At 48.2% G+C, this 14,259-nt stretch overlaps 1 protein-coding gene across 5 annotated transcripts in view; it reads right to left on the minus strand.

The window, feature by feature from the left end:
- Positions 1-1,214: 1,214 nt before the first annotated feature.
- Positions 1,215-14,259, minus strand: part of TFAP2A (transcription factor AP-2 alpha) — an 18,986-nt gene continuing 5,941 nt past the window's right edge. For 3 of the 5 annotated variants that reach the window (XM_039712226.1, XM_039712228.1, XM_039712225.1), the window contains exons 2-7: positions 11,701-12,135; positions 8,774-8,825; positions 6,886-7,117; positions 5,901-6,019; positions 3,445-3,586; positions 1,215-1,907 (exon numbers count right to left, since the gene is read on the minus strand). In XM_039712226.1, the coding sequence (XP_039568160.1) occupies positions 1,619-1,907; positions 3,445-3,586; positions 5,901-6,019; positions 6,886-7,117; positions 8,774-8,825; positions 11,701-12,135 (1,269 nt within the window). In that variant the 3' untranslated portion in view covers positions 1,215-1,618. Of the gene's footprint in view, positions 1,908-3,444; positions 3,587-5,900; positions 6,020-6,885; positions 7,118-8,773; positions 8,826-11,700; positions 12,136-12,679; positions 13,214-13,385; positions 13,721-14,259 lie in introns of those variants that run through there. The other 2 variants (XM_039712227.1, XM_039712224.1) reach the window with 2 other exon arrangements.

Consider the following 14,259-nt stretch of genomic DNA (forward strand, 5'->3'; position numbering starts at 1 on the left):
GCTTATTGCAAGGAGCAATTGTCAAGGGAGAGTTAAACTCAATTACTGTAACCATACTGAATAAAAAATACTGCCAAGAACAAAAATACGCCTGGGTAAAGACAGCTACTGAATAAAAAAATCGACATAAAGCGTATCAAATATTTATTTATCTGGGCAACAAAGGACTATGATACATTGATAGGCATGGAAACTACTGCCGGCACAACTCAATACAACACAACTATAACTGCTTCCAATATGGCCAGTGGAAATACAGGATACCAGGTGGTCCCGAATGTTTGAAGTTCTTTGGGAAAAAAAAAAAAAAAGAAGAAGGAAAAAAGAGAAAAATAAAAACAAAAGAAAGGGAGAAAAAAAAAGAGGGGGGAAAAAAAGGAAAGTAAAGCTAAATCTTGTTTTAAAAGACAGTATTAATTTATTGCTCTGTTGGTGCTTTTGGGAGAAGGACAGTGGATGAAAATAACTTTTTTCATTTTCCACAACACATAAGGGTTGTAAAACCACTAACATGTTTAAAAACCTTGCCAGGGTCCAACATCACTTTATTTTATCTTCAATGAGAAACTAAATGTCATACTAATTATATATAAAAATTAATGGTTTTTTATTTGTTCAGCTGCTTCATTGTCGCTTTTAACATGCTACAATAGGGCTAAAAATGATGAATCCCAGAGAAAAACCCCCAAAAAACCTCTGATATCTAAATAAGTACCATGAACCACATGATGAACTAAGAGGGGAAGATTTAAAACCCACTAAACAAGAGGTAAACGAGATCACCAGATAAATAAAAAAGGCTTAAAACAGACTCACCATATTTACAATTCCCATTAAATTACACATAAATAAATATATACATACATGAACACTGATTCCCTTATATAATAACTGTGAATCGTGTTGCAATAGAAAGTTCAAGTTGGTCGCTTTACCTTGGACAGGAAAAAAAGTTCTACAACTGAAGATATGACATGGAACTGCTTGTGTTTTGTGTTCAAGTTTATTCACAATACTGATAAAATGTCATCAGTCCTCTTTGCCTTTTGTCTGTCTGCTGTTGCTGTTGTACTTTTTCACTTTTTTTTTCATTTTTAGTATGGCTACAATCTTAACTGAAGTTTATGTAAGGGAAGGTGGTGATTCAGTCCGGTGAAGCTCATAGAATTTTAAAGTATTATTTCTTTCTTTTTGTTTGTTTTTTTTTTTTTTAATTTTTAATATATTTTTAGAAAAAAAAAGTCCTTTTTTGTTTTATTTTTGTTGGGTTTTTTTTCTCCTTTTGTTTTATTTAAAAAAAAGTTCACAAACTCAAGACAGAACTTTTTTTCTTTGCTGGCTCCGTCCCCCTGTTCTGTTCTCTTAGGCTCCAAACTGGGGTAAAACGATGGTGGCAGTGGGAAGAGGGGGGAATTTAAGCAGGAGCAAATGGAAATGTGGATGCTGGGAAGGGGTGTGGAGAGAGGGCAGAGCAGTCCTGCAGAGTCAGAGAACAGGACTGGCAGAAGGACGCTCATTCTGTTGCTGTAGCCTGGGGTGCCGGGGAGAGGGAGGAGGGAGATGAATGGATCGATGGGCTATGAGGGGGAAGGGAGAGGAGCGTGTGTGGGGGGGATCCTCACTTTCGGTGCTTCTCCTCTTTGTCGCCGCTTTTGGTGCTGTTGTCTGTGTGGCTGTTGGGGTTGTTGCTGAGGTACATTTTGTCCATGGCCTTGAGCGCCTCGGTGAGATAGTTCTGCAGGGCGGTGACGGCAGCACACACCGCCGGGCTCCCAAAGCCGTGCGAGATGAGGTTGAAGTGGGTCAGGCAGCTCTGGATGCCCGGCTCCAAAATGGGGTTGGGCCGCGAGTTCCCCAGGGGAGATCGGTCCTGAGCCAGCAGGTCGGTGAACTCTTTACAGATCTGTCTGTAGCACAAATGGAGCAGAGAGAACAGGGAGGGAGGGAGGGAAGGGAAGAGAGTGGGAGAGAAATGAACCATCACTGGCGGCAGCAAAGCCCGTGCATTCTCCCTGCTAGATTGCACAAGCCCCTGGATCAAGGGGGCTCCTGCTCCTGAGCACACATACTCTTTCTCCCTCTCCTCTCCATCCTTCCCCAATTCTCACACTTTCCCAGCACACACAAACCTCTTCCCTTCACCTTGCATGCACACACGACAGCACACCAGACACCACAACCCAGCCCCATCCAACAGGAACATGGAGACACATGCCTCTTGCCCCACCGCTCTCTGTATCTCAGCCCCCAACACTCTCCACAAACACACAACCCTGCCCAGCTGGGCTTTGGAGAACAGACACAGTTTAAAGTTCCTGAGCAGGCTCAATAGGCAGGCTATGATATTCCAAAGGTAAGCTAAGGGATTTATCCATATCTTAGAAGATTCCTTTTTTGGGGGGAACCAGAGAGAGATATGGGCCTCTTCCTTCACAAGGCAAAAACACACACCTGTGTGTCAGGAAGAATGAGTGAGGGCAGATCCGGCAACTGAGGATTTAAATTGGGGTATTCTGAAACATTTATATATGTAAATCTCTTTCTCCAAATCCAAAGGGACCTTTCCACAGAGGGGAAGGCTGACGCTAACCAGCGCCTGGAAACTTCCTTCCAGGGAGGTGAGAAGGGAGGCTACGAGGGCATGGTGCAGAAGATAGGTTATATCACCCACTCACTGCACAAATGGTTGCAGAAATAACACACCTTACAGCAAGAGAGCTCAGAGGCGTGTGGAAACAGTTTGTATTCTAAAACCCACGTTAATGTCTTCCAGCCATAAAGCAGCTCCCATCTCCTGCTTGTGTCCTCTGGCACTGTGCCCTTTGGTGACACCTCCGTTGGTAATTAAGGGCTACTAAACAACCCTTTTAATTTCCAGCAAACATACCAAAACAATAATTTTCTTTTCACACACCACCTGGAAGTCTAGGCAGCCCCACCAACAATAAACTCTGCTAGCATTTTAACTGCATACAGATTGTAATTTAAAATATATTTTTAATATCCCTGTATTAGCTAAGTAACAGAGCTGCTTAGGCAGGAAGAACCATTCCCGATTTTAATGAACTGAAATCGGTTTAATGTGCCAGTTTTATTTTACTGTCAATGGGAACACTTCCCCTTCAACTTAAATTGATAAGCTAAGTGAATAGGCCCAGAAGATGTTTTGCTTTGAAGAATTACTGCTTTTTCTGTAACTAACCATCCACTCTCAATTTTCACAATTCACATCCAAGGTAATCTGCACAAACTGATTTGGGGGAGACCAAGCTGGTCTGTAGAGTTCTCCTACACCAGGAGGGCCAACACACACACTCACAACCTACAAAGCCATCAGCCACTGGTAATGCAGCAAACAGACATCTTCACAAATAAAAGTCCCAAACTCGAGTTTGTCCCCCTCCCTTATTTCAAAGCAACATGCCAGAAAGTTAAATGTCTTACTTTGTAGCTAGAAGCATGTTTTTTCTTGTGACTTGCTCATTTGGATCGGAATGTTGTCGGTTGAGAAATTCAGCTACTGCTTTGGCAGGAAATTCTGTCTCACAAACGTACCCAAAATCTCTAGCTAGATGTACTGCTTCTCCTAAATTGGGAGGCACGGGTGGGGATGGAAAGAAACACAGCTCATCAGTACACATCGAATAGAGGCAAAAATCCATTTGAAAAAAAATCAAAAAAACCCAATACATTCTACTTGAGCTTTTCTTCTCAAAAGCTTGGACGTTTTCTCTTTGAAAAAGTTAGGGCCAGAAATGTTAATTACATCTTATCTTGCAGTTTTCTTTGCTTCACTCGAAGGTAATGCAAATGCGTATTTTCATAACAATTGTTACGAGTGAAATCTCATATAAGAATTTTTAGAAGTTCACACTGACCAAGAGATACTTTTAGACAGGCGGGCTCCATTCACCTAGAATGTGTGCTTAGATTTACATCTCCATACCTACAGAGAGCCATTTATGTACATTTTATTCACAGCTATTTACTCTGAAAATGTGTTTGCCTCAGCCACATTTCTATATTCTTTTGCAATGCATCAATGATTAATATTGATCATAATTACTCCTAGAGCTCTTCTAAATAAAATGCATTAAACAGCTAAGTGTTTAAAATTTAACTTGATCGCATATAATTATATGTTCACCCCCAAACGATTAACCATGAGAATTTTAGGGTCATTCCACCGAGTCTGTCTGTTTTGTTGATTTTCAAATCTTTGGTTTTAATTTCCTGAACCAGTTGGTTTTTACTGCAGGGCTTCCTGCCATTAGCTCTAGCTCCGGAAGAACGCATGCGCCAATTAGAGCTTCAAAGCCTCAGTCCAGTGAGCTTGTTTCCATAAAATGGAGCGGATCATAAACAATAACAGTACTCTAGAAACTGCCTCATCGCTACGGGACTCAAAGCCCCAGCAATGTTTATACTATCATCTCCCCAAAATTAGCCACCATCACTAAGTTATCTGAAGATCAGACCTCTGGTTTTGTTTTTTTAAAAAATCATTCTTTTCAAAGCCATTGTACGTGAAAGCCAAACAGAACAATGGATTACCATAAAACCTTCTCCATATTCATTAACATCACAAATAATGTTAAGCGTCTACCAAATCTAGACTTTTTACAAGTTTTCCCCTCGTGATTTTTTTTTTACCACAGCGTGTCAATGCAATTGCAAAGCCTTTTCAGAAACATGAAGCCGCGGTAATTTTCATGCAGTATAAATATAGTTTGTTCACTAATCCTGATGTTTAAAAAAATGACGCCAGTCATCATCGCACAGCGCTTCTTTCCCCGTCTCTTTGAACATGAAACATTTCTCGCAGAACATGAAACGACAACAAAACAAATTCCCGCCTACACAACCAGACTTAAGCTGAACCTGGACAGCTCAGGCTGAGTTTAAAAGCACTTTACAAACCGAACCAGTCTAAAACACAGCCAAACTCTTAAGTAAGGGGAAAGGAGAGGGGTCTATCTGCAGGCCTCAGACATACTTTGTGTCAGCCAGCGTGACACAGCCACTGCTTCAAAACTAAATGACTGCAAACTCTTGAGCTTCCCACCTCCCCATACAGACAGCATAGGACATCCCAAGGCATTAAAGCAAGTTGCACCTTTTCCAGCCAAAGCAGAGGAGAATGATATAGCCAAGGGAACATGTGTTCTGAAAATGAGAACCAAAAGGGAGTGGGGGCTGGCAGTGGTGCAACTTTGAGGCTTTCAGGACACCATTAATTCATGGCTGAGGTCAAGGATTCCCAAATTAATTCAGGAAGTAATGGTCACGCATTTCTCAAATGCAGATGTCAGAAAAGTTAAATGATTTACTGTTATGTGGCTGCGGGCTGGGAGGGAGAACAAACTTAAAAGTAGCTGCAGCTTCTGACATTTACAATTGCTTGGTTGTCCACCTGTGGCAGAAGAACAGCAGTGAAGTATTAGAGGCTCTGCTGCCCCTAACTTTCAACTCGATACTCATGGGTCTCTTATGGGGCTCATAAGCCCACAATCCCCCCTCACAGGGATCCTTCCCATGCTGCTCTCAATGAGATCTCCTTACCCCACACAGGGATTACTCATTTGAATGAGCGAGCAAGATGGGGCCCTGAAAACATCTAGCTCGGAAACTTAAAAGCAGATAAATAATAGAACGCTTTGCTGAGTCTGCAGGACTCGCACAAACCCGTTTTAGGTTATAAAAAAAAGCAAAGGCACACAATTAGCCTGATCTTCTCTTAAGACACAGAAAATAACGCCCTTCCAAATGCCAATGAGCAGCACCAACTCTGGGAAAGAAGAAAGAAAACCCGAATGACCCAAGAGCAAGTCTTCTCCCATTTGGCAAAAGCAACAGGCACATTTTCCAAACGAGCCCTCCCAGCTCTTTGAGTCACTTACCCTCCACGAGCGATGTGAGCAAGGTAACATTAGCAGCTTTACGCCTCCCGGCTGGCAGGTTTAGTCCTATTTTGTCCAGTTTCTCCCTCAGAGATCTCCCTCCGTTTTTAGACTTTGCCCTGCTCCACAGAGAAAGGCAATGAGAAATGGGGCTCGGAGGAACACCTGCTCCTACTTTGGCTCCCACCCACAACTTCCCCCAACACATCTTTTCCAGGGAAGGGAATAAAGGGTTTAGGCACAAGGGATGGGATACATGGCTGTGGGAGGTTCAAGACCAACTGTTGCTGAAAGCTGAATCCCGCATATAGGAGTGGTGCTTTGGATGTTTCCACATCTAGAGGACAGCGGCCCTTGCTAAGGTCTAGATCAGCCTCAGAGGTGATATGGCCTAGATCAGCCTCAGAGGTGTCTCCCTGACCTCCCAAGGTGCCATGGACACGGGGGCAGCTTCTCCCCAGGCATGAAGGGAGGAGGTCAATTTGCTGGGCCGGCAGCCCCAGAGCATCACTGCCCTCACACCAAACTCCACATGGCCCATCTGTGGCTTCGGAGCAGAGGCTGCAGAGATGGGAGCTGCCTTAATTAATCCTGGATGTTGTTCCCTGCCTAGGCACTGCCTAATTGCCTGGGTGAGGCCATCATGGGGGGGAGCCCATGGCAGGGTGCCCACCACTAAGCCGGTCCTGGGGCTGTGAGTGAGTGAGTGAATGTGTCCCCGTGGGGGTGTTCACGGCCACGAGAGGGGCAGGGACACGCAGGGCCCCCAGGGCGGGGGCCGCGCCGGGCCGCGCGTTGCCATGGCGACAGCACCCGGGCCCCCTCCCGCCGCCCGGCCGCGCTGCCCCGCCACGCCCCGCGTGGGCGCTCGTCCTCCTCCTTCCCTGCCTCCATCCCTCCCTCCCTGCCTCCCTCCCTGCCTGCCTGCCTCCCGCCCGCACGGCGCGGCCCGGCATCCCGCCTCCCGCGTCCCCCCGCCCCTCACCTCCGGAGCACTCCGCCCAGCAGGGAGGCGTTGAGGCACTCGGGCGGCGACAGGCGTCTCTGCACTTCCGCCACCGTGACCTTGTACTTGGAGGTGGAGCTGAGCAGCGAGAGGCGGCCCGGCACCGAGCAGAAGACCTCGTTGGGGTTCACCACCCCGCCGAAGAGCGCGTCCTTGTTGATGGGGATGGAGGAGACGGCGTTGTTGTTAGACTTGGAGAGGGACACGGGGCCTGCAGGGAGGGAGGAGCAGGGAGGTGAGGGTGAGGAGCGGGCGGGGAGCCGGGGAGGGAGGGGGAAGCACCCGAGCCGCTCTCCGCGGCCAGCCCCGGCCCGCACCGCCTGCGGGGCAGCGGGGACGCAGCGGGGGCACCCCTTCCCTTTCCCGCCGGGAGGCGCAGGGAGAGAGCCGGACATCCCTCGACCCGCAGCGGGGAGAGCGAGAAGACCCCGCAGCGGCCCCCGCAGCCCCTGCCGGCGCCGAGGCCGCGGGGCGCCGCACGTCGGTGCCGCCGTGAGGGGCGGGCAGGGCCCGGGCAGCGGCGCGGCCGGCAGGGTGTGCGGCAACCCCGGGGCCCCGCCAGCGCACAAATCTGGACCGGGAAAACCCGTAACGCGGCGGAGGAACGGCACCCCAAAATACAGCGTGGTGCCTGCCCGGCGGGGAGGTGCCGGGCCGGACCGCCGTGCGGTGCCTCGGTCCCGGCCGCCTTCCCTTCTCCTGTGCCTCAGCCCGCTCCGCTTGGCGGGCGCAGCCCAACCAAGCGGGGGGCTCTCTCCGTTTTGGATAGATCACTTGTGACATTAATAGCTCTGGGAAGGCTAATAGATACAACAGGAGTTAAACGAACTCTTGAGATTACTAATAAAAGAGCCAATTATCATGTCGACTTGGAAAGAGCATCTCTTAAGATTTATCCCTTGCACATCTAATTTGACGTGACAAAGGCTTTACAGGCGGGGGGTGGGGGGTGTATGAAACTTCAGGTTCGCTGGCTGTACAGCAATTAGGGTTAGAGAGGAGAATGCCTCTGCTCAGCACCTCTCTCCTGTGGTGGCCTGGGTACCCGAATTCCCGGTGGCCGCGCAGCCACAGCACCCCTCAGAGCAGGCAGGAGATAGCTGCACCTTCCACCCTGCCACTTTTACTCCAACAGCAGTTCTCACTACACAGCATCCAAACACAAAACCCATCACTTTCCACCAAGAACCTGCTTTGCAAAATGCCCTGTGCCAACCTTTCCCAAATCCTTCGGTTGTCCAAAGAACGACGGGAAATGAAAATCGAGTGAAAATTTGCAATAAATATTTAGCACGATTGGGTACCAGCTTCCAAGCAATTCAATTCAATTCCAAGTGAAGCAAGCGCACAAAGCCAACGAAAACCAAACCACCCTAACCACCGACAGACATCAGTTTCCAGAAACTCGCCCCTTGTTCTCCACCAATCCACCTCATCACCGGCGTGATTTAAATAAGAAAACCCGAAGGAGGGGGAACAACGATTTCACATTCACAGCTCCAGTTTACCAACAACGATTCAAGCCCTCCCGTCAGCCAGATGCATGGGGCAGACCATGAAACCCAATTGTTCGCTAATGCACTAAAAGACCGGCTCGGATTTTCTAGATCATCTGCTAACATTTTTCCTCGTTAACGACAATAATAATTAAAATACCCGGCAAACGTGGCCATTTAGGAGGGCGGATTTCAACCCACATCGCCCGTTTTGCTTTGCTCCCAGCCTGTCTCGGCCAGCAGTACATGCCAGAGGAAGGAGCCCGGGGCCGGGGGGCTGGAGGGGAGAGGGGGGAGGCCGGGTAAGTCCTCCCTGCGAGCAGTCCCCAGCCTGTGACGACATGTTTGGTATGCGCAAGGAAGCAGCTTACCTTTCTTAATTACAGTTTGATCTGGGATGTTAATACCGGGGTCTTCTACGTGCTGCAACAAAAGGAACAGGCAGGGATGTCAGTGCACAGCCACAACAAAAGGCAGGGAGGGCCGGGGTGGGATGGGGTGAAGGAGAAGTTTTGTGCTCCCCCCATTCCTGGGCACGTTGTGGGGAGGGAAACAACAGATCCTCCACGGAAAGGGGTGGTGGGGGGAGAAGGGAGGAAGGAGATTTGAAGGAGGTTTCCTTTATCGAGAGGAATCCTGCATCCCTCCCAGCTCTTCCCCCGATCCCCAAGAAAAATATAATAAATCACTCACACACCCCCGGGGCCCGAGTGGCCTTAAGCTTCTGAGGGCTCCCTCCTCCCGTCCCGTCCCTTCCCTCCTGCCCGGGAAGCAGCCCCGGGCCGGCCCAGCCCTTCCCCGCCGCTGCTCTCCCGCGCCCGCGGGAGGGAAAGCACAAAGGAGCGCGGAGCACCCCCGGGCTCCCCACTATTGTCCCCTCGCAGGTTCCGCGGCCGCGGCTACAGCTGGGGTTCGCGCGGCCGAGTCACGACGTGATTAGAAAGTCAAATGAAATCATGTTTTCTAATTCCAAAAACTGACAGGCAATATAATGTCTGGCTGTGTTTACAAATTAACACCAGTGCTGCTGAGATAGAAGATTTCGCAATCGTTACAAAACCCAGGCATTACCATTTAAAAAACTATTACTTCCTTCTCTAGTCTTTGTCCAACAATAATACTGATTCTAACATTTTCCATTCTGTCTTGGATTTATGCTCCTGTTAATTGTGCCTGATCTCAATGATTCCGGGTGGATGGTACTAAGTTGCTTTATTACAGGTTTTATTATACTCAATGCTCTCATTTGTAACTTGCCTAAAGTGCTTCTGGATTTAAGTATAATTAAATTGAGAAATGTTCAGAAATTACTACTGCTGCAGTTCTTGTGTTTTAACTATATGGGGAAATATGATCCCTTTATGCATGCACCCTAAACCCATAAAGTAAATGTAGTGTGGCATAATACTTTTATTTGTGTTATTTCTACACATATTCTGTACAGGGAGGACTGTTAAGTTTAAAATCCCACAGAGATATTTATGATTAAATAATTTTCACCATCTACTTGACTTTCTTAAATATTTAGCAGTCGTTTTTATTAAAGGTTAACTGTTGCAGCAACGGGAAAATTCAAAAATTATCCTCCCAACTCAGATTTCTGTAACGGATTTTTTTTTTTTTAACCAGATAAAATACACCTAAAAGATGCACCCTCTTATTTTATACTCTCCTTCGTGAAGCCTGCTGATTCAGCCTTACAGAGAAAAAAAAATGGCCAGACTGGCTCAAGGATTTAAACCAGATGGCATTTGGTTTTCACGAAGTATAGCAATGCTATTAATTCATAGATCTGAAGAGGAGGCTTCCTGAATCAGCCCACTGCCATGAAGCACAACTGAGGAGAGGGAGAATTCAAGAGAACATTTTAGGTCATGTTTTCCTACAGCAATCAGGGGCTTGCAGTCAACAAATTAGTTTATTCATACGATTGCCTCCATGTTATTTTATATCAAGTTTAAAGAGTCGACCTGCTTTTAACGGATCCAAATTGCTTACTAAATCCTCCACTTTGGAAAACGTATGCGTTTATTGCAAAACTGCTAAACACAACCAGCAATTTTCTGTGGCTAATTTAGCCAGATGAGGGCTGTAATAAATTCACTATTTTCTCCGAGTATAATTTACAAAAGATTTCAAAATGACCCCCAAAAATAGGTAAGTTCATCTGAACATTATCCTTGCAACACGAAACTGTACTCATTAAACTGTCAGCGAATATATTGTTGTAATATTTGATCCCGTAATTTGGGATGGCATTTCAGCAAAAATCACATCCAGATACCACAGGTCCCTCCTCCTTTTTCCTCCTGCAAGTCGAGTAGCTTCAGTCCCTCAGCATGAGCTCTGTGGGTTTTAATAAATTTATTGCCGTGTTCTAATTCCATTTTCAGGGAGAAACCCAGAAAGATGAACTTTGATCACGACCTATCATGTTGCATAAGGCCACTTTCCTAACTGAACAATAGCCCTGGCTTGCTTTGTAAGTAGCCTGTGCACTAATGTCATGCTTAATTAGAAATCATTTTTAAGGACTGTACTCATCGATAATAGAATTAGGTCCCCCAAATAATGCATCCTCCAATAGGCTCCCAAGATTTGATTTAATATAGGGTGTAGCAGGTCTGACTCAAATTCGATAACCTATAGGTAATGATTTATGAGGTCATCCCTTAGCACCGCTACTAAAAGAAGGCGGCAGCATTTCAGTATACCTCTTCCCTGATTTGTCAATTAATTCCTTTAGAGAAGAGGATCTGCCCATACCCTCTTACAACTTTGGATGTGGTTATTCCATATGCCAGTCCTGTAATCATAGGAAACCAATTTTTCCTTCTTAGGCCACTTTCACCTAGTTCCCCACCCCCCCACCCCCCCTTTACATTTGTGAGATCTCGTTAAATGTCCTCACAGGCATTTCAGACTCGTGTCTTTCCCAAGGCAGTAAGAAATCCCCAAATGCACGGCCCTGTGGTGATATTATATATTCTTCCAATCGTAACAGCTTATTGTCATTGAGAAGGAAAGATATTGTTAACGATGACAGTAATTTGATTTATTTATATTTTAGTGGGCAAGTTAGCGGGGAGACGCCACTCAGGGACGAGCTGCGAGAACCTTTTGTTCTAGGTGGGGGCTTCACTTTTCCCTGGGGGACAGGAGGGGGGGAGTTCTCTTCTTCCCTTCCTCTTTTTTTTTCGGGGAGGGGGGGTTCCCCTCGCTCCCTCCCTCTCCCCCCCGACGTTGAGCTCCCGCGGTAAAAGGGACGAGTGGGCCCCGGGGCGACTCCTTGGCTTACCGGCACGTCCTCGATGGCGTGGGGGATGGAGTGGAGGGGCAGGTCGGCCAGCCCCGAGCCCAGCCCGTGCGGGGCGTGCAGCAGGTCGTCGTGCCGCCGGTAGTCCCTGCGCGGGTCGAGCCCCGAGAGCTGGTGGGGCAAACCCCGGTGCGTGTGGAGCAGCCCCGTCTCCTGGCTCTGCCTCTGTCCCGGCCATCCTGGGTGCTGGGGCTGCGGCTGGGCATGGAGGGGGTTGAGGCTGTACGGGTCGTTCACGTGGGAGTAGGGGTCCTGAGACTGGGGGTAGATGGGCTGGTAAGGGGGGGGGAAGTAAGGGGGCTGGAAGTCGGCGTTGGGGGTGTGGGAGAGCGGTGGGGCGCTGGTGTAGGGAGACTGACCCACGGTCCCCAACTGGGGTAACCGGGCTGTCCCGTTGCTGGTACTGTCGTGGCGCTCCTGAGATGGGGAGCGGGAGCACAGGAGGGGGAGGAGGGGGAGGGGAAAGGAGAAAAGAAAAACAAAGATAATATCAAACTGATTTTCCTCAAAATCGCATTGAAAATTTCATCTACAGGGCAATGAGGGGCAAATCATCGTCTCCGAGGCGGAGAAAAGCAGATTTGGAGATCTCTCTGCCTCTGATTTCCCTTCCCAAATAATTAAGAGGCAGTCTCGCTTTTTAAAAAACCAATAATAACGGCAATAATGATAAGAGCAATAATAGCAATAATTACAACAGGACACCTTATAATAATTAATAAAACATTGCGGCGATACAGCGTGGAATCACAACAGATCGTGCCCCGGCATTTCAGGAGCAGGTATTTCCCACAAATAAAAAGAATAATTCACAAGCGAGCATTATTGAAATAATAATTCTGCCACAACCCAAAATCCTTTCTCTGGCCATTAACGGAGCCGAGATAAATACTGTCGCTGACATTACCGATCGCGTCCCAAGAAAACCCTGGAAAATCCAAGCCCACTGCCATTTTGTTACCAGAAAACGCCGAAATAGGCTCCAAACAAAACGGTAGCTACCCCTCAGAGTTTCACAAATGTTTCGGGGGGAAAGCACTGCCATGGTCCCCCACCTACGGGGAGAGCCGAGCCCCGGGTGCCCGGCCGAAGCCCGGGCTCGCCAGCGTGCGATTCGGGAGCGGAGCGGGCAGCGGCGGCCCGGCCGCCGGGGAAGCGCAGGAATGCGGCGGGCAGCCGCGGGAAGCGCCGCCGCCCCGACGGGCGAGCGGCACCGAAAGGAGCCCGGGAGCTTGGGCACGGCTCTGCCGGCTCTCGAGAGCGGGCAGATGAGCCCGCATGAACGTCTGGGGCAAAAGGAATGGCCTCCACGGAGGAGGATTCGAAGGAAAGAACTACGGTTCCGAAACAGAGAAACGAGAAAGCGAAAATACTACGTTTGCAGGTGGCAAGGTTAAGGAATCGAAGCGGTAAGGTCCAAGCAAAGCCTTTTGCCGTTCGCTCGAAGCAGACCAAAAAAAAAAAAGGGGGGGGGAGGGGGAGGGAAGAAAAGAAAAATAAAGAGAGAAGGGGAAAACGTAAACCACCGAATTTATAAAAATGCAGGAAAGGAAAAAAAAAAGCCCTCTCCGGAAAGCTGGGTGCGAAACCCCCACTGCCACCGCCGACAACAATAGCAACACCCAGCGCGCACCGAACCCCTCCGAGAGAAACGTGAAGCAACTCACCATAGCCGAAAAACTGTGCACTAACATCTGCGAAGAGTCGGGGGTTACAAGTCAAGGCAGAAAAAAAAAAACAACAAAAAGGCAGAGGAAAGGGACCGGCGAAGCGCGCAGCCCCCGGCGGAGCCCCGCGGGTGCGGGCGCGGGCGGCGGGACCGGGGCGCCGGGGCTGCTCCTGCACCGCGGGCGCGCCACGATAATCCATCAGAACTTGCACCGATCTCTGCTGCCCTTCATCGGGTGTTCCCAAGGCGAGCTCTCTATCCTGGCGCGGTGTGAGGAGTCAAAGTTGGTTGCTTTTTTTCTTTTTTTTTTTTTTTGTTTTGTTTTGTTTTTTTTTTTTTTTTTTGGGGGTTTTTTTTTTTTTTTTTTTTTGGCGGTTTTTTCCTTTTTTTTTTTCTTTAGCGTGTGTGTGTTTGTTTCTTAATCCGTTTTTTTTTTCCTCTGACTCTTTCTTTTTCTCCTTTGACTTAGCTGCTGCTTCACTTGAGCTCCTAATAACAGATCTGCTGCCTTCCTGGAGACTCCTAATAGCAGATATTCATGACTATTAATATTACACGAACACTTAATAAGGGAAGAATGGCTGGAAATCGAGCGTGAAGCGAGAAGGCAACTCAAGGCAGAGCCTGTTCTAAATGACGTCCATTGAATGAAGAATCAGTGTATCTAATCAGAGATGGGGGAGAGGGAGAGGGAGAGAGAGACAAAAAGGGAGAGAGAGGGAGCGGGAGAGAGAGAGGGGGCACATGCTGCTGCGTCTGACGAATCACAGGAAAGGGGCAACATTTTAAAAGGTTGCAGGGCATGCAAAAGTGAAAGAGAAAGAGATCCGGAGAGAGGGAGAGGGTGGGAGCCAGGAGGGGGGTGCAGAAAG

Source organism: Passer montanus, unplaced genomic scaffold, assembly GCF_014805655.1.
Source record: "Passer montanus isolate IOZ18808 unplaced genomic scaffold, ASM1480565v1 scaffold26, whole genome shotgun sequence".
NCBI classification, from domain to species: domain Eukaryota; kingdom Metazoa; phylum Chordata; class Aves; order Passeriformes; family Passeridae; genus Passer; species Passer montanus.